This window comes from Kryptolebias marmoratus, linkage group LG18, assembly GCF_001649575.2.
Source record: "Kryptolebias marmoratus isolate JLee-2015 linkage group LG18, ASM164957v2, whole genome shotgun sequence".
NCBI lineage: Eukaryota > Metazoa > Chordata > Actinopteri > Cyprinodontiformes > Rivulidae > Kryptolebias > Kryptolebias marmoratus.
In genome coordinates, this window is record NC_051447.1 from 2,875,438 (window position 1) to 2,895,009 (window position 19,572).

Below are 19,572 nucleotides of genomic sequence, written 5' to 3' on the forward strand. Positions count from 1 at the left end.
CCATGGGTGAAAGCCCGGCCACCAGGCGCTCGCCAACGTGCCCCACCTCCAGGCCTGGCTCCAGAGTGGGGCCCCGGTGACCCGCGTCCGGGCGAGGGAACACTGTGTCCAATATTTTGACTCGTCATAAGGGGTCTTTGGGCTGCACTTCGTCAGGCCCCTCCCCTAGGACCTGTCTGCCTTGGGTGACCCTGCTAGGGGCGTGAAGCCCCTGACAGCATAGCAGAATATAGCAAGTCAGAATTATTCAAGGGAAATACCGATCATTGCAAGGGGTTCCTCCTCCAATGTAAGCTAGCTTTTGCTCATTCTCCGTCTTTGTTTCCTTCAAATGTGGCTAGAATTACTTACCTTGTTTCAGCAATAAAGGGAAGAGCGCTACAATGGGCACAGGCTTTCCTCTCCTCACACTCACTAGAAACAATAACTTCACAGTGTTTTATCCAAGAGTTTGAGCGGGTTTTTGATCACCCACTGCAACAAGAGGAGGCTGCTAAGTGTCTGCTGCACCTTCGTCTGGGGGAGAGATCCGTCGCCGCGTTCTCCGTGGACTTCCGCATCGCTGCCAAGAAGGCGGGATGGGACGAGCCGGCATTTTGAGGTATTTTCATTAACTCGTTGTCAGATGAAATTAAGGATCAGTTAACGCTTCGAGAGGAACCCGAGAGCTTAGATGAGCTAATTACATTAGCCATCAGGATAGACCAAAGACTTCAGGAACGCCGTAGACAAAGGGATTCAGTGACCTACCATCCTCGCATTACCAGTTCCTGCCCGTCGGGGTTTAGACCAAATATTCAATCCACCACACATAGTGAATCTGAGGTTGAGCCTATGCAGGTGGGGCGTACACGATTAACTCCAGAGGAGAGACAGACACGGTTTTCTAGTAAAGCCTGTATTTACTGTGGTAAACAGGGGACATTTCGTGGCTTCAGGTTTTGTGCCAACACTGACTGGTATTTGTAACTGTTCATAATTCCCTCCACCCTGACTACTGCCCCAGTTCCAGCTGAAGAAAAACAGCCCTAAAGCATGATGCTGCCACCACCATGCTTCACTGTAGGTATGGTGTTCTTTTGGTGATGAGCAGTGTTTGGTTTTTTTGCGCCAAATATACCGTTTTTTGTCCAAAAAGTTCAATGTAGTTGCTACTATGGCAGCGCTAGAACCACTGATAGAGGACTTGTTTAACAGCGGTTTGATCCTCGAAACAAGTCTCTATGGCTGATGGGTCCATCTGGATTATCCGGTTCTGATTGATCGATATTGAACAAACATAAATATGTAAACGCCTCATTACGACCCGGAGCGCATCCGCCGTCGCCGCCATGTTGGACAGATCTCTCCTCTCTCTAAGAGCCAACAGGAGTAAACACAGAGCGAGCAGCTATGACCGGATTTTATATCACGAGAGACTAACTTTCACAAGTAAGACTGAACAATAATTTTGGTTATTTGACCATTTATAATAATATGTTATAGTAGCTAACGTTATTTGCCAAACAACGAAATGCTAACAGGAGGAACTGGTGCTCCTCTCTCATTAGCTCTTTCTGTTTTTATTTTTCTTCACATTTTGAGGGTTTCCTAGTGACACAGATTTAAGGAGGCAATGGGAAGCTGCAGTAAAAAGGGAGGGTTTTGTTGCTACAGAGTCGTCTCAGCTCTGTAATGAACGCTTAAAGCCAGAGGACTTTAACAGGACCAGCTTAGAGATGATGTGACCCCACCTGTCTTCAACTTTCCAGCTCATCTCCAGTTGATTTTTTACTGCAAAGTGAGACCCTGGAATGACCTGGAGTTTTTAAAGACTACTTTTCCAGGCATTAAAAAAGCAGCATGTGTGTGCATGCACAGCACACAAAAATATAAAGAAATTATTGATCTGGTGTATGAAGGCTCAGGATTGTTTGTGTATATGTGTGTGAGAGAGTGAAATAAATTTGAATGAACAATCAAACTTGTTTCTTTATTAAAATATGAAATGTATTGAAATAAACATTTATTAATATGCCATATGTCTGTCTTTGTTAAAGAGCATAAAACAAAGTATTTTAGCATGAAAGTAGGTATTTTTAATGTGTGAAAGCATCCTGTATCGTAACTACATCTCTGCTGTTTGTAACAAACCAAACTGTGTGAAAATTGGGTAAACACTCAGAGAGTACTGATTATTGTAGTTGGACATACAGCTTCCTCAGTACAAAGAAATGAACTGGGGGACGCGTGAAGGACCCGGCCAAGATGGCGGCTGCGCTGACTCGTCAGCTCCAACAGACAGTGCCAGTCTTTTTTTGTTTTTGGTGTTATAATGAAAAACAAAAAACAAAATAACCACCCCGTTTTTCATTATTTGATTTTTGATTATCAATTGAAAATGGAAAGAACGAATGATACACGGATTCTTATGCAACCACATTATCTCAATTATTTATTTTACTTCACCTCCCTGAAAGATTTCAGTTTGCTTTTCAACTGCGTTGTACAGGTTATAGGTCAAATTAAAGTTGTGAAATTATTTGTTTTGCTGTCATTTTTTCATCATGAAAACCTGGCCTTTAAACAGGGGTGTGTTGACTTTTGATTATAATCACTTAGTTGAAAATGAAGGTTTTGTATTATTTTTAGACTTCTATAAACCCTTTGAAATTTTAGAACATGAATTTATGTTCAAAACTTTAGATTTTTCTGATTTTGGGAATAAATTTATTAATGTAATTAAAACATTTTACAGAGGTACGAACAGTTCAGTGTGTGTTCCACACGGTACCTCGCAAAGATTTAGGATCAACAAAGGTATAAAACAATCTCTCCTTTGTTGTTTATTGCAGTGAGAAATGCTTTACATATCAATTAAAAACGCTCAATTTCGTAAATTTTCTGTGCTAGGCAAAGAATTCTCTATCAGTCAGTTAGCTGAAGTCATGGTTATCTTTTTAAATAACCTGAATGAAATTCCTAAAATTCTCCAATTAATTGAACATTTTTCAAAGGCTTCAGGGTTTAAACTAAACTTAAACAAATGTGAAACTTTGTCTTAATCTACTGCTTTTAATGTTCCTGTAAAATCTAATATCAAATATCTGGGTGTGTATATTAGAAAACCTTAATATTTGGGAGAAACTGCAAAAATGTAAAACTCATTTAAATAAGTGGACACAGAGATTTATCTATTGTGGGAAGAACATTTCTCACCAAAATGGAAAATATTTCAAGGCTTATCTACCTTGCATATACATTCAGCAATCAAATCCATTAATCGGATGAATTTTGATTTTATATGGAAGCAAAAAACACTATCATACAAGATAATTTAATCAACCAATTTGAAGATGGAGGACTGCAAGCTATTGATGTTGACAGCCTGAATGGCACCTTAAAATGTTTTAAAGCACTTTGAACCTGTCAAGGGATGGGATGGCGTAGGCGAACCCAGAGCGCAGACTCATTTTTAATTCAACTAATTTATTAAAGTAAAAAATAAACAAAACAAAAATAAAAAGCTGACGTGGCAGCAGAGACTAAATAAAACAACAAAGGCGAGAACATACAGCACAAGCGACGAACACAGGAACAGGCGTGGAGACAGAAACCAGGAGCAAGGAAACATACCTACAACAAGCAGGAACAAACAATGAACCAGTGAGGTGTGGAAGGAGAGACCGGGTTTTGAACACTGAGGATGACGAGGTAAGTGGGAACAGGTGGCATGATTACAAAGTCAGGACAGGTGTAGATGGGTGTGGCTGACAGGCAAGTGAGTGACTGAGGAAGAGTGAATAGTGACAGGAAACAAGACACAAACCACAAGAATAAAACTAAGACAAAAGATAAATGAACAAAGATTCAAGGAGAAAACATGAAGACAACAGAAAACCCCAAAACCCCACACAATCGCTGTGTTGCAAAAAAAGTGCTATAAATAAATTTGACTTGACTTGACTTAAAAATGAATTGGTTTTAGTCATTTTTAACAAATCAAAATGCTCTATGATTCCATATTCCAAGCAAATATTTTCAAACCTGGGTGGAGTTACCTTCCTTCTTAAATGTGACTTCTGCATTTAAAACTTTATATGTATATAATGTTATAAACATGTATATGGATATAAATAATGTATAATGTATATAAACATTATATGTACAGCGAAAAGTTTTTTGAGAACCCTGCTTATAGAACTCCTGGTCTGCCTGGACAGCTGATTATTGGGTGCAACATTACAAATAACAAACTTAAAAATTCTAAAATTAGGTAACTTTTTTTACTAATACTTTATTTCCTTTTGTATCAAACCCAAATTATATTTCACATTTCATCTCAAAGGATCAAAAGAAAAAAAATAGAACAAATTATTTAAATCTACTGGAAGTAAAACTACTGGAAAACCCCTCATTATTATTATTATTTTATTTTATTTATTTTATTTTTTTACTTTTACTTTTTTACTTCTGTGTGTGTGTGGAAGCAGCCTGTGCTGGCTTTCTCGGGTTCGAATATATCTGATATTGATGCTACATTTGTTCTAAGGTTGTAAAAAAACAAAAAACAAACATATCGTCAGGATGGGCTGGACCTCTTTCAAAATAAGACACTCCTTTTCCCCCATCAACACTTGCGGGACCGGAAGTGTATTGCAGTTTTGGCGCGGTTGTCAGCCATTTTGGCATTTTGCTGTAAGCTTTCACTGCGCTAAGAGATTAAGTGATTGTTCCTTTTACGTTAATTGGGAAAAAAATCTGCTTTGCGTCTAAGTGTAAACAAAAAACAGTTCATTTTCTGCTGTTGAAGCCAACTCAATCAACTCGGAATCGTTATGGCGACTGCTAACGTTACTCCAAGCCGAGGATCTGGCCGGACAGCGGCCTCTACTCCCTTGTCTCCGACCCGGATATCTCGCTTACAAGAAAAACAAGACCTGCAGCATCTGAACGACAGATTGGCCGTGTACATTGACCGTGTCCGGGCTTTAGAGCTGGAGAACGACCGGCTCATGGTGAAAGTGTCTGAAAAGGAGGAAGTGACGACCAGAGAGGTGGGTAGAATAATAAAAGTACACCCATCTCTTTACTCGTCCAAGCGTGTAGTTAAGATTTATACAAATGCACCAAGTAAATAATACAGTCACACTAATTGTTAAACCTAAATAGGGTCGGTTTAACGTTGTACAGGGCACTGGGAAAATTCATTTGGGGGCCCATGTAGGTCACCAAATCTCTTTTTTTTTTTTAAAAATAGAATGCTTCCACTGAGGTCATTAGTAAGCCTACACAAAATGTGTAGCCGCCATGTTGAAAGACAAACAGATTGTACTAATAGAGAAATAACTTGGGTCCACAACACCTTTTATCTTTAATGTTAAATAATTTACTGAGATTGATTGCCCTAAAAACTGAATAAAGCAATAGAATACAAAAAGTTAAAATGTGTTAACTTTTGAGACAGCTGACAAGCACTAACATTGTGAGAAGTTGCAGTTATTTAGTTTCTGGTCAGGTGGGGTGTCAGCAACTTGATTTTATGTTGTGCTTGTAATAACAGCAATAATTTACTTTTTGAATAATAACATAAATAGTACATTTAAATACATCCATAAACAAATTGTTTTATAACTTAGACGAAAGCCCCCACCACACCCTTGTGTTCCAGGACAACTGTAGGCTCAAAAGATCCGAGAAGAGTGTTGCCTGAAACAACATGATTTATCTGAACTGTTATCAGTCCAATCTAAATAAAATAAAGCATTGTACCTGCTGGTGCTGACAGATTGTTCCAAGATGCTCAGATGTTTGTTGTAAACAGCTGAGTATGGTTTCCTTTCACAACTGTCTGTTTATTCTGTCTACATATTCTAATTAGCTCTCTTTCTTTTTACACAAGAATGATCTCCAGGAAACATGAGAAATTTTCCTGTGTTTATTGGGGAAAATTTGCATGTTTACGCCATAATCCTGTACTCATTGAATCTGCTGTAGTTTCCATGCCAGGTCAGTAGCTGGTGCTGTGGTTTTTGTATTTCAACAACATGTGAATGCGCGCAAATATTTCGGTTTTTCGACAATGTTTGTTTGGACCAACAGTGAGGATGTTCAGGGTTTCCCCCCAGAAAAGAGGCTAAGTGGTGCTAGGTGGCCGATCGTCGGCTGAACGTGATTTAGTAAAATAAAAAGATTAAAGTTGACAGGAAAGTTGAAAATATGGCTATTTATTATGCGATATTATAAGATATTTGTGTCAAATATTTACACAACTACAGTTTTACAAAAAGGCACTTTTGAAATACTTTTTTAAACGGAATACAATTAAAATAAATACAAATTGTTTGCACCTAATTAAAATCCTAATTGAAGTCACATTTACAATAAATTAAATTAATATAAATGAAAAAGTGCAAACAAGGCACCACCACACGTCTCCCATCAAGGCCAATGAATAACAACAGAGAACTCTGAAAAATAGGCAGATGCTGCACTATACTGTGCTTTTTGTCGCACAGGTTGCATGCTGGATTACACTACTACAACAAAACAAATCTAATGCTGAATTTAATAGCATCATTTTACTGTTAAACAATGATAATATTTTCACTAAGCACAAAACTAACTTACCATATTCGGTCTTGTAAAGCCAACCGCTGAATTTTAGTTTAACTAACCATCTTTGGTTAAACCCGCTGTGTGACTGTGTCGCTGTTGGTGTGCGCACCCTCACGTGGTGAGGTAGGTAAGCATAGCAGTTTTGGGGGTGCGGGTGGAAAAAAACGTGTATAAAAAATGACTTATTTATAATAAACAAGCAGAGCTTAGCACTGGGGAAAACCCTGATGTTGCTGCTACACGTCGAAACAGATGAGTAGGACAAACCGCTCAATTAATCGCATGGTAAATTAAAATGAGGTTGGTAATTTGATGTTATTGTTTCTTTGTGTATCTCTCTTTCTACTGAAGACACAGGGTGATAAAAAGCTCAACTCCGGTGCTCTTAACTGACCCCTCCCTCGTTTCCTTAGCATGGGGGGGGGTGAACTAAACTATCGTGTCAGGTACTCAGCCTCTGCAGCATTAGCCTGCGTGAAGAGTTTGCAAAAGAAACGCTATTTGATATTGGGGGGGGGTTCAAGGTTGCAGCGGTGTGGGAGCACATTTCGGATTCAAACCAAATGACCGAGGAGAACTGCTGAACCTTTGCGAGCCTGTGTGTCGCATTTGTCGCCATGTGCTTTGTTAGTTTGCACTTTTTGTTTATAAAACTGTCAGTTTTGCCCTTACTCTCTATATAACTATTGATTATTATTTTTTGTAAGGCTATTTAGTTTACAGACTTCATAATCCGAACTGTTTTGGTTGAATAAATGAATTTTGATTTTTTTGTTGCATTTAGTTTTTATTCAAGTGCATTTTTTGTTAACGGAGGCTGAGAGTCCATTTCATTTTTGTTTTTGGTTGTTTTGTTTATTTTGTGTTCCAGTTCCAGAGTTAAGTGTTCTTTTGAAATTAAAGTTTATTAAACTTTGAGAGGATGTACTTGCACTATTATGCTATTATCATTACATTAGTTTAAAACTGTCTCCAAACAATAATAAAAAAAATTGTTATTGTGACAGGCCTATCTATAGTGTATCATAAATATCTACAAATTCCAATTCTACACAGGATTATAAAAAAAATGCAGTACAAAAGGCAAATGAAGTTTTGGCTTTTTGGATGCATTAAACTATTTTCAAAAATAAGCTTATATTTGGAATTATGCTATGAGGCAACTGTACTGTGATAAATGCACATATTCTTAAAATGTATGAGCAAGCCACAGTAATAAAGATATTTCTATTCTTCATCAAGTTCTTTCCATCTGCCTGACTCAGCTATTTACCTGGTAGTGCTTGGCTAGGTTTACCCAAACCTATTTTTAAGGTTGGATACAACCTTAGATTTATTGCAATTATTTCTGAGACAATTAATCGTCCATCAAAATTTGTTATCGTGACAGGCCTACCAACATAGCAGATGTCTGGAATTCTTTATTTGCTAAGTAGTCCCTGGTAGTATTTTGTATCAAAATCCTGAAGTGGGGTGATTGTGTGGGCGGTGTTACCTCCTTGGTTGGTGATATAGAAGGTACCACGGCAAGCTGTGGCAGACCACTGTAGGATACTGAGGATGTAATTGTTGCAGTGTTTATTAGTGAAAATGGAAGCAGAAGAAGCAGCAAGTTCTGTTAATAAGAGTACCGGTTTGAAAACGCATTGTTTTTTTTGTTTTTTTTTTGGTCTAGAGTGATGCTGATGGGAACCCGAGCCCCACTTTTCACAAGGGTATTCCCCAAGCTTTACAATGTTGTCACACAGTCTTCAAGGAGTTTCCCATCTGAACAGATGAAGGCTACCTATGCCGGTCAGACATTGGTTCTTCTATTAAAGCGTTGCATTTTAGGCGATCCTCTTCAAAATGTTAACTGCACAGTCGGTCACCAGACTTTGGGTTTTAATTTTCACCAGGAGCTAAATAAGCCACATCCATTAAACTTTCTTGTCTTTTGGTAAACTGAAGAATGCTCTTGTAGTTTTCTGGGTGATCAAGGAAAATGCAGAAAAGACCCTAGTAATCTTGTGATGTTTAGTTATTAATTTTAAATTAATGTACCTTTTTAAAAATGAGAGATTATATAAACAAGCAACTTTAATAACTTTCTTTTGATTAATGTTAGCGTCAAAGCCCTTCTTATTTCCCCTTTAACAGAATCTGTGATAAACGTAGAAGCAATGGTTGTACAGGTGATACGTTTCAACTCTGAACTCCGGGATGACATAATACACACTTCTGTAAGATCTACCAAGAAGGCAGAGAAAGAAACCTAACACCAATGCATTTTATTGACAGCCTGACAGATATACGCTGTTTTTAAAATGCAGCTGGAAAACATTTAAAGTTTAGATACAGGATCTTTGGTCTTCCTCAATCTGCTGAATGATTTGTAGTGTGCACTCCCTCCAGGTTTTTTTTTTAATAGTGAAATTACATAACAGTTTGTTATTTACCTTAATGGCAATTTAATCTTTAGGCAAACTGGACTTGCCACAAGACAAAGCATTTTTATTTGTCATAACCAATATTGCAAGTAGTGTCATTTGTGGTGTTTCCCCAATGCATAGAAACTGTGTGTTTCCTTTTTGACAAGCTGATGTTTGAAATTTCTAGTACGTTTTGGGTTATTTTGGGTAGTTATTAGGTTTCATCTTATTAGAAAAAAGTCCTTGGCCTACAATGCAATTTTGCAAGCAGTACACAATTAAATAAGCTGTGATTTTCAATAACTGTCAGTGCAAAACATGGTGTCACAGCTTTCTGGGTAAAAAATAATGCCAAGATTGTTTAGAATTATGTAAAAAATAGCAGGTTGCTCATTCTTTGGAATAACCGGAGTGAAATCAAACTTTTTTGGATGGAAAAGCAGATATTTTTTTTTTGCTGTGTTTTTTGTTTTCCCTCAAGAAAAAATGCTCAGCTGCCCTATTAAGTCTTGAAGTGGTCCATTTTTATTCATTTATTAAGCATAATTAATTGGTGTGTGTTTCTTTTTTTTTTTTTTTTTTAGGTAAGTGGGCTGAAAGCTCTGTATGAGGCAGAGTTAGCTGATGCCCGACGGGTTTTGGATGAAACTGCTAAAGACAGAGCCAGGCTTCAGATTGAACTTGGGAAGGCTCAAGCTGACCTGGAGGAATCTACTCGCAGGTAAAATACTGAAGTACATCTCAATATTAATTAAAGCTGCAAGCAGCATTGGACGGCCCTCGCAGCTCAGCGTGCTCCGGCCTTGCGACCGTGAGAGTTTTGGTGACAGCAGGAGCGTAGACGGCAACCGCCGTCTAAGCTCTTGCGCCTTTCCTGCACCGTCCAGTAGGTGGCGTTTTCAGCAAATGTCAAAAATTGCCTTCAGTCAGGATCAGTACCAGTCCTGTGCCATGCTGTAAAGTTTGACCTTCCTATGTCAATGTCTCAAGACTGAGCTCAGTGATTCTGAAGCCTGTATGTGAAAAGCTGTAGGAGGAGGTCATTCAAATGCGGAGGCTGTAATCGCCGAAAATGAGGTAAAAATCCGGCCTCTGATCCAAGATGGCCGACTTTCTGTGAGGTTTGGACCATGGCTCTAAGAGACTTTTTGGTAGGTTCTGTCAAGATGCACATGTGTACTGAATTTCATGATAGTCAGTGAAAGCATGGCTTGAGGCTGCTTCTTTAAAGATTTCTAGGGGCTGCTGTGGAAGAATTAGGCCACGCCCACCAAATATTGGACTGCATTCCTATTGGGGGCTGGACTATGATGAACTGTAGTGAGTTTGGTGATGATGATGAACAGAGAGGTGCAGAAAAGAGGGTTGGGGCAAGACTTGACTCAGAAAATCCATCTGAATGGCCTTCACCACAGGAAGTGGGGGACTCATTGAGACAGTACATGGTGGAGCATGACGCACAGAGATGTTCTTATGGGCCATACCCAAGATCAGGTATTATATGTCCATGAATAAAAAAGGTCTATTCACGTAAACAGGCAAAAAAGGGGGGAGGGGTAAGAGGCCTGGATAATGGATAGGGGGGCGCTGGCCCAAAAAAGGTTGAGAAACACTGTTTTAGGGCATACCTCCAAGAGACTTTTTTTCTTGATTTGAGGTGTTCTACTTATGTACCGAGTTACAGATGTGTACGATGTACGGTTTTTCCTGTCTTACTTTAGGTGGTGCTGTAGAGCTGTTTGGCCATGCCCATTTTTGATTCTATTAAAATACAAACATTTCTCGTGGGGGACAATTTTCGGTGAAATTTAGTGACTTTTTGAATATGTTTAGACCTCCAAATTAGCGCTTTTAGAACGCAAAGAATAATAGAATAATAAGAAACAGTACAGATACAATAGCCCTAACCCTAATAAGAAGAAGAATTCCATGAAATACAAGAGGCCTTCGCAACGCTGTCGCTGCTCGGGCCTAATCAAAATGATAGTTTGGCTGCAGACGCATACGATTTTTAGTTGCAAATTATAGGGATGCACAGATACCGCTTTCCTTTTTTTTTTTTTTAAAGAGTAGAAGTAGAAGTACTTATATTCCAATACTTGCTGATAACAAGTACAAATATGAATACTAATAAACAACATTATGCTTCTTACTGTTACTGTATTTTCTGGACTATACGACGCACTTAAAAGCCTTCAATTTTCTCAAAACACGACATTGCCCTTTATAATTTGAAGCGCCTTATATATGTTAGAAGTCTTAATGTTTTAGTACGACTTTGGTAAACTACAAAGCTGCATCGCTTGCAGAATTAAGGATCAGTTATAGTCGCGCTCTGAAGTGTCGCGCAGGGCTCTGCGTGCGGTGTAAGCGTTTATACTTGATGCTTACATCGGTGCAGTAACCATTTGATTATCTTTGTGATCTCAAAGGGATCATATAAATGCTGATACATTTTGAATGGAGCGCGGTCCACGCAAAGTTACAAAAATTGGGAGGTGCACAGTGCGCCTTATAGTCCGGTGCACTTTATATATGACAAAAGTTCGAAAATACACCATTCATTGACAGTGCGTCTTATAATGCAGTGCGCCCTATAGTGCGGAAAATACAGTACTTTGAAAATGTGTTTGAAATTTAAAGGAGCTTAGCTTTTGTGTTAACTCCTTGAGGTGAGCCAGAACAGCACTTGTCTTTTCCAAAAGCACCCATTAGTGAGAGGATAGTTGAGAAGCCCATGCTCAGATCTGTATATTCCCAGGGTCCTCTCCTTCTTGTTCAATATATTTACTAGAATTTTCACATTATATGCTAAACAACATAAAAGGGGGTTCAAAATTCTTCCAAGGAAGAAGAAAGACAAATATACAAAACAAAACAAAAAAAAACTACAGAACCACACAGCCCACCCAATAAACAACCAACAATCCCCTAGATACTGTCACCTACAGGGTATGTAGCAAAAAGAGAAACTAAAAATTGAGACCATACAAAGACCATGTCAAGATTTATGGAACTACTGCTCAGACAAAATTCCCAGGGTCTACTATTCCTGGACCTCTGTTGAGGGTTTATTGAAAAAGGTCATAAACGATTTCCAGGTTTTATAAAACTTATCCTCAGAACCTCTCACTGTGAGTGGGACAGCATCCTTCCATCTCAGGAGAATTAGGCGGCGTGCTAGCAAAGTTGAGAATGCAATTACCTTCCTGCCTCCAGTAGATAAACCTAAACCCTCAGGAGTAACCCCAAAGAGCAGCATGAGTGGGTCTGTAGTAATTTTTACTCCAAAAACAGAGAGTTGATTGCCAGGCATTAAAGGGTAAAGATAGCAGGAGCGCAGGGGTACTGCTTCCCTACTCCAAAATCGACGGAAGTCCTCTCCCCAGGGTCCTCTCCTGCTCAGTGAGACACTGCAGCATGTAGAACATGCTGTTCAGCAGGTCTACACATCCTGCTGTTTTTTAAAGCCCCTTCAACTCCTCTCCTTGTTACAGACAAACTGTTTCCTGTCCTCTTAATTTTTATTACTGACAGTTTACAGGAGGAAGGATGAGGGTATAGCAACAGTGAAATGAACCAATGGTCTAACAGTGTAACAAATCTAACAGTAAGAGTTATGTTTGTTTTTCTTAATATTGCTTTGAACACAGTGGTCATTGAAGATCTTGTAAAAAAAAAGAAATTTAAGTACACTGTATTGTTTTAAGATGTGAACAAAAAACCTAAGTTATAGAGATAATTTGCTTTATATACTATTTTTTTCTGCTTTTTTATCTTTATTTTTTGTGTTGTTGTTCAAACACCACTGTTATATAACTTAAAAGATGATATTTAAAGATTTCCAGTGACAGAAGCTTGGTAATTGTAAAGATTTTTACAACCAGAAATTAGAAAATATCTGATAAAACACAGAAGCTGAAACTGCAGATAATCTGAGCAGACAGACATTTCAAGCTCCAAGCTATCTGCTTCACAAATACCAACTGCCTGTTTACAGTCAGCAGAGAGAACTGGAAATGGTTTCTCTTAGTCTCAGAACTGTAAGTTCATTTCGTACTTGGTTTAATCTTTAATGACCACTGCATTCCACTGACTAAAACATTAGTTTTCTGCTGCAGTGCCAAGAAGAAGGACAGTGATCTTGCTGCAGCTTTGTCAAGGGTTGGTGGTTTGGAGGGCCAGCTGACTAAGAGTGAAGCATGTCTTTCTACAGCTCTAAATCAGAATGCTACACTGACTTCAGAGCTCGCTGACATCAAGAGCCAGCTGGCCAAGGTGGGCATCACAGGCTGTTTACAAACACAGAAATGATTTTTAATTGCTTAAAAATATTTACAGTGAAACATGATCAATCATTATGGTACTAGAAACTTGAAAAGCTCAGATTTACATATTTTACTAAGCACAATATTTTGTATTAGGACCTGGTATTCTTCAGGGTTCAGCAAAGAAAAGATAAAAAAAAAACATTATGGCTGACTATTTTTATATTGATTTATCTAGTAACCAATTTTTCAAATCTAAACAACTAATTTTCCTCAGGAAATCAAAATCAACAATTTAATTTTATTTTTAACAGTTAACTTTAACATTCACGATACATAACAAAATGTAAACAAAAACTTGAAAATTAAAGCTCCATGTACATGTTTTAAACTCCAACACCAACATGACAAGCAAAACAAGTTCAATATGTTTTACTATTTGTGTTTTAGAAAAAAAACAACTAAATATTTACTATGTGAGATTTAACCCACCACTGGTCCGGCACTGCATTATCAAACATGGGTCAAAATTTTAGTCTAAAAGTTTTCTCAAACATTTATTCACTGAAGAATTCAGCATAGAGATTGTCGAACTTCATACAGTGCATTTTAACAGCTTAAAGTAGAGATTTTGTTTTGCTGGATCCTCAAGTTATTTTTGTAGGACTACATGCCATAAAATGTTCACTCCAAGTGAGAATACTTATTTGCCCCTTAACAACTGTCTGTTTTAGATTATTTACTGTACTGCCTGTATGTGTCCATTTTTCTTCCTGTTTTAATGGTATACAGGCAGAAGACAGCCATGCTGTTGCTAAGCGACAGCTGGAAGCGGAGACTCTGATGCGTGTTGACTTGGAGAATCGCTGTCAGTCACTTTCTGAAGAGCTAGATTTCAGGAAAAGCATGTTTGAAGAGGTAAGTATGTCCTCAGCACAAACCTTTTATTTTCATTGTTAGAACCCTTTACTGAATATTAGAACTATTATATTTTCCGGTCTATAAGGCGCACTTAAAAGCCTTCACTTTTCTCAAAAAACGACAGTGCGTCTTATTATCCGGAGCACCTTATATAATAAATTCCCTTCTCACCCTCCGCGGGTGGTCTCTTTTTTTTAGTCCTCTGAGCTTCGGGTCCTCTACCAGAGGCCTGGGAGCTTGAGGGTTCTGCGCAGTATCTTGGCTGTGCCTAGAACTGCACATTTCTGGACTGAGATGTCTGATGTTGTTCCTGGGATCTGTTGTAGCCACTGCTCCAGTTTAGGGGTGACTGNTCTTTACCTTCCAGGCCTTTTCCAGTTCCTCTCTGAGGCCCTGGTATTTCTCCAGTTTCTCGTGCTCCTTTTTCCTGATGTTGCAATCACTCGGTATTGCTACATCCACCATAACTGCTTTCCTCTGTTGTTTATCCACCACCACAATGTCCGGTTGGTTCGCCATTACCATTTTGTCTGTCTGGATCTGGAAGTCCCACAGGATCTTAGCTTGGTATATATAGGTTTTTAGTATGATTTCAGTAAACTACAAAGCTGCACTGCTTGCAGCATTAGGACCCCACATACTCGGGCATACTAGGTACAAAACACGCTTACCATAGAAGAACTGTTGTGTTTCTGGCTGTGATACAGAGAGGATGTTTAAACTTAAAGCATTCAGTTTGACTTTCATTGATTTATTTGCTTTAGTTGTCATTCGCCCATCATAGAACTAAAAATTTTTCTCTGTGTGGTCTGTAAACACTCCTTTTTAGCAGCTGCAATTGTAATCTTCTTCTGTGAGTTTTGAACCGTTTGATTATCTTTGTGATCTCTCATAAAGGGATCATATAAATGGTAATACAGGCGAACCAGCTCCACTCAAGCACCGAAACCGTCCATTTGACGGTCTGCGTCAAGCTACAAAAATTGGGAGGTGCATGACCACGCGGCGTGACACCGTGCGGGTACAGCGCCAGGACGATGACTTACAACAATATTTAATTTTCCTTTGAGATTCATAAAGTATTTTTGAATTAAATTGAGTGAAATTATTAGTTTGAGATTGAGAAAGCATTATTTTATTTTTTTTATTTTGGGATAATCATTGGCCTATATTCCTACTACAAGCACTAAAATGGAATCTCTTCCAATGATACACTTTTGCTTAATATGTCATTCTCAAAAATAACTCTTTCTGACACTAATCAAAGGAAAAATAGGCTGTCATATCTGTGAGGAAGCACTTTGTATGGTAAACTAATCTTCAAACTCTATTAAGACCTTGGGGACACAAATAGGCATCAATTTAAAAGACTACAAGCCTGTCCCTCAACAGGTCCTCGGATGATTAGGTAAGGGAAAAATATTTGTGGGCACATGGGAAGGGGCTTGGACTCTAATAATAACTGCTTGCAGTTGTAGTTTTTTTTGTTTTGTTTTGTTGTTTTGTTTGGATTTGCCATGGTCTGGACAGCTGAGGTTCGGTTCTGGACACACACCTGTGTGTTTTTGTCTTTGTCGTGCATTAGATAATGCTCATGAACCACTGGACAAACATTAGCTGGCATCTGTAATCATCAGCTGTACATTGTTTGGAGTCAACCTCACTGAAGATGGCTGCCACAGACGAGCAGCCTCAGAACACAAAAATTGCTGTAACTCAGTTAATGCAGCTGCTTATTAGTGGTTAGAACAGTCATCCTCCAATGAGAATTGACGATTCAATTTCTGGCAGCAGTCCCATGGCAATGTGTTCCTGGGCAAGACACTGAATCCCTCATTGCCTCAAATTTGTATCCCATCAGTGTATGAATTGAATTTAAAGCACCAATTAGACTCTATTGAATCATTTATTCAGGTTAGCTGGTTTGCTGTGTGGATGGGTAAATAAGGGCAGATTGTTTTGTAAAGTGCTTTGAGCAGCCTGGTTTGCTAGAAAGGCACTATATAAGTACAGTCCATTTAGTATTACAGCAGAAAGACGATGAAACCAAAAAAAAATGAATCTCCCAGTTTGGAACCTCAGCTGTATCAATATAATTTTATTGTTAGTTTCATCTAATAAATCAAACAGAAAATGTGGCTTTTGTTTTTCTCTTTTGTTTAGGAGATGCGCGAGTCTCGGCACCGACAAGAACAAAGAATCGTGGAGGTTGATTCTGGAGTCAGGCAGGACTACGAGTTCAAACTGGCACAAGCATTACAGGTATGTTTTTAGGTGGATCAAATCAAAGAAACAGAATAATATCTGCAACCCAAATATTGGAAAAAAGAAACCCTTCATCTTCTTTGTTAATCCCTTAACTGGTAGCAGCTGTCCTATTGACTTAGATGTGAAAACAGAGCCTCATAGATTCTGCTAGGGGTTTCAAATTTACATAAAATGACTGAAGGTTCTCCCCATTTGATTAACATATCTTTTGAACAACTGCGTCAACCTGTGGTCTCTTCAGAGCTAATAATATGCACGGAGTAGTAACCTCATACTAGTTATAGTTGAAACGATTTTGACTTTTGAGGTTAAAAAAAAACAGTGTTACCTTTACACAGAGTCCAAACTTTGGCATTTTCCAAAGTGTTCTAAAACAGCAACTAATATAGTTTGTATGCTTTATCCAGCCATTTTGAAGGGGGACTGTAAAAACTAAGATGTACTTCTAAGCATGTTGCCAGCAGTCTGTTTAGCATCAGAATAGAAGCCTCTCCTTTTTCATTCTTTCATGTGGCTGATTTGGTCTTCCTTGAAATGAAATGAAACTTCCTTGAAGTGGGCATATGGGCATAAAATGTTTTTTGCAGAAATTTAAAATTAAAAATAAAAAATACTTTATTTTTTGGTAGTTCTAAATATTGACGAAACCACTTTGATGCTTTTGGTTTTTTCCGAGACTACCCCAGAAGTGTGACGTCCGCTGAGTAGCTGAGGTTCTGCAATTCATCAGTGAGTGGATAAATACTGGTACAATATAGTATAGTTTGTTGGAATTAGTTGTTTAAACTGGCCAGAAAATACTGCTTGAGTTTAATTTTTTGGCTTCCTGAAAGAAAATAATCTTCCTCAGATTTGGATCTATAAACTCTGAGGTGGGAATTACTATCAGAACTCGAGTTTGGATCACATCAAAGGGAGCTTCGCTTGGTCCCTCGTTACTGCAGCTTCACAGCAAAAAAACAGGACCTTTTGTCAGCAGCAGTCCTAACTATTTTTAATTTTAAAAGAAAGGCAAATGTAAAGGGGGACATTTCCACAAAGAAGGAGATGAGCAGCAAGAAGTTTTTCTTCAAACATGACGTGAATGTGCGCGGTCATTAAAAGGTATGAGCTGCTTGCAGGCCGACAGCTTGAGAGGAGTTTCTGATTCAGAGCAGTTTGTTATTGATGAAAAATATAAGCAATTCGTGTGATTAAACAAATTTCATAGTCTGAACCTGCTGATAATCATAATCAGGTTCAGACTATGACATTTGTTTATTCTGGTGTGAGAGTTCATAAACACTACTCTGAAGCATGGTCACGTTATTTACAAGTTAGAATCCGGTTAGATTTGAGTTAGCAACATTAGCTCTCTCCTGCCGTCTTTATGTTGACTTGCAGTGTCATGTACTGATGTCATGACAATGATCTTTGGGTAATCGGTTTTCACCGTTCTACTTTTCCAACTCGGTCGCTATACGCGTCGTTTTGTCGGCCATGACAGTCCTGGTGATCATCAGAATCTGAACCTGAAGAGTATTCATCTGATTCCAGAGATCCAGCCAATCGCCGGCCAACTGATTTAGTAAAAAAAATATTAAAGTTGACAGGAAAGTTAAATATGGCTATTTATTATGTGATATTGTAAGATGTTTGTGGCAAATATTTACACAACTACAGTTTTACAAAAAGGCACTTTTGAAATACTTTTTTGAACAAAAATTGTTTGCACCAAATTTGAATCCTAATTTAAGTCACATTTACAAATAAATTAACATAAATGGAAAAAGTGCAAACAAGGCACTAACACACGTCTCACGTCAAGGCCAATGAATAAGTAAAAATTTATTTGTATAGCACATTTCAGCAGCAAGGCATTCAAAGTGCTTTACATCATAAAAACATCAGTAGAATTACATTACAATCATCAAAAAATAAATAAATAAATAAAATCATCAAGCAGATACACTTGATAATCATAAGGAGAAGGTCAATATGTAATAAGATATTTTGTTCAGAGCAGCTTTACACCTGGATTTGTTTGCGGACTACTAATTAAAGGCAGCTCTAAACAGGTGAGTTTTCAGCCTCGACTTAAAGGAATTTAGTGTTTCGGCTGTTTTGCAGTTTTCCGGGAGTTTGTTCCAAATTGATGGGGCATAGAAACTGAAAGCTACTTCTCCATGTTTGGTTCTGGTTTTGGGGATACAAAGTAGACCAGAACCAGAAGACCTGAGTGTTCTGGAGGGTTGATACGACGATAGTAAATTTTTAAATGTATTGTGGTTCTAGATCATTCAGTGATTTATAAACTAATAGAAGTATTTTAAAGTCTATTCTCTGAGCTACAGGGAGCCAGTGTATGGACTTTAAAACTGGGGTGATGTGCTCTATTTTTCTTGTCTTAGTGAGAACACGAGCAGCAGCTGCAGCTGTCTGAGTGATTTTTTTTTTTTTTGGCAGACCTGTGAAGACAATGTTGCAGTAATCGAGACGACTAAAGATGAACGCGTGCATAATTTTTTCTAGATCTTGTTGTGACATTAGTCCTTCAATTCTGGAGATGTTCTTCAGGTGGTAGAAAGCAGACTTTGTAACTGTTTTTATGTGTCCCTTAAGGTTCAGGTCTGAGTCCATTACTACACCCAGGTTTCGGGCCTGATCACTAGTTTTTAGCTGTAATACCTGAAGCTGCGTGCTGACTCTTAATCGTTCCTCTTTAGGTCCAAAGATAATAATTTCAGTCTTGTTTCTGTTCAGCTGGAGAAAGTTTTGGCACATCCACGCATTGATTTGTTCTAAGCATCTGTTCAGTGCTAGGACAGGTTCAGAGTCACCTGGTGACATCGTAATATAAAGCTGTGTATCATCTGCATTAGAGCTGCAACAACGAATCTCTAAAATCGATAAAATTCGATAATTAAAAGCGTTGGCAACAAAAGTCATTATCGATATGTGTCACGCAATTTATGCGTCACTAACGTTGTCGCGGAAACGGTGACGTCACCCGCAGCGCGTTTGCTGAACAAACTCCGTCCCAAATAAGTCATTGCTCCGTCCGCTCCATAAAAAAAAAAAACTCTGTCCGCTCTGTATGATGATGAAGAAGCTACGGCTCCTCTTCC

At 38.4% G+C, this 19,572-nt stretch overlaps 1 protein-coding gene across 1 annotated transcript in view; it reads left to right on the forward strand.

Annotated features, from left to right (window-relative positions):
- Window positions 1–4,627: 4,627 nt before the first annotated feature.
- The window catches only part of lmnb2 (lamin B2), a 70,940-nt gene continuing 55,995 nt past the window's right edge, over window positions 4,628–19,572 (forward strand). Inside the window, exons 1-5 of the mRNA XM_017439812.3 lie at window positions 4,628–5,036; window positions 9,593–9,729; window positions 13,130–13,286; window positions 14,069–14,194; window positions 16,361–16,459. Coding sequence (XP_017295301.1) covers window positions 4,818–5,036; window positions 9,593–9,729; window positions 13,130–13,286; window positions 14,069–14,194; window positions 16,361–16,459 — 738 coding nt within the window. The 5' untranslated portion in view covers window positions 4,628–4,817. The remainder of the gene's footprint in view (window positions 5,037–9,592; window positions 9,730–13,129; window positions 13,287–14,068; window positions 14,195–16,360; window positions 16,460–19,572) is intronic.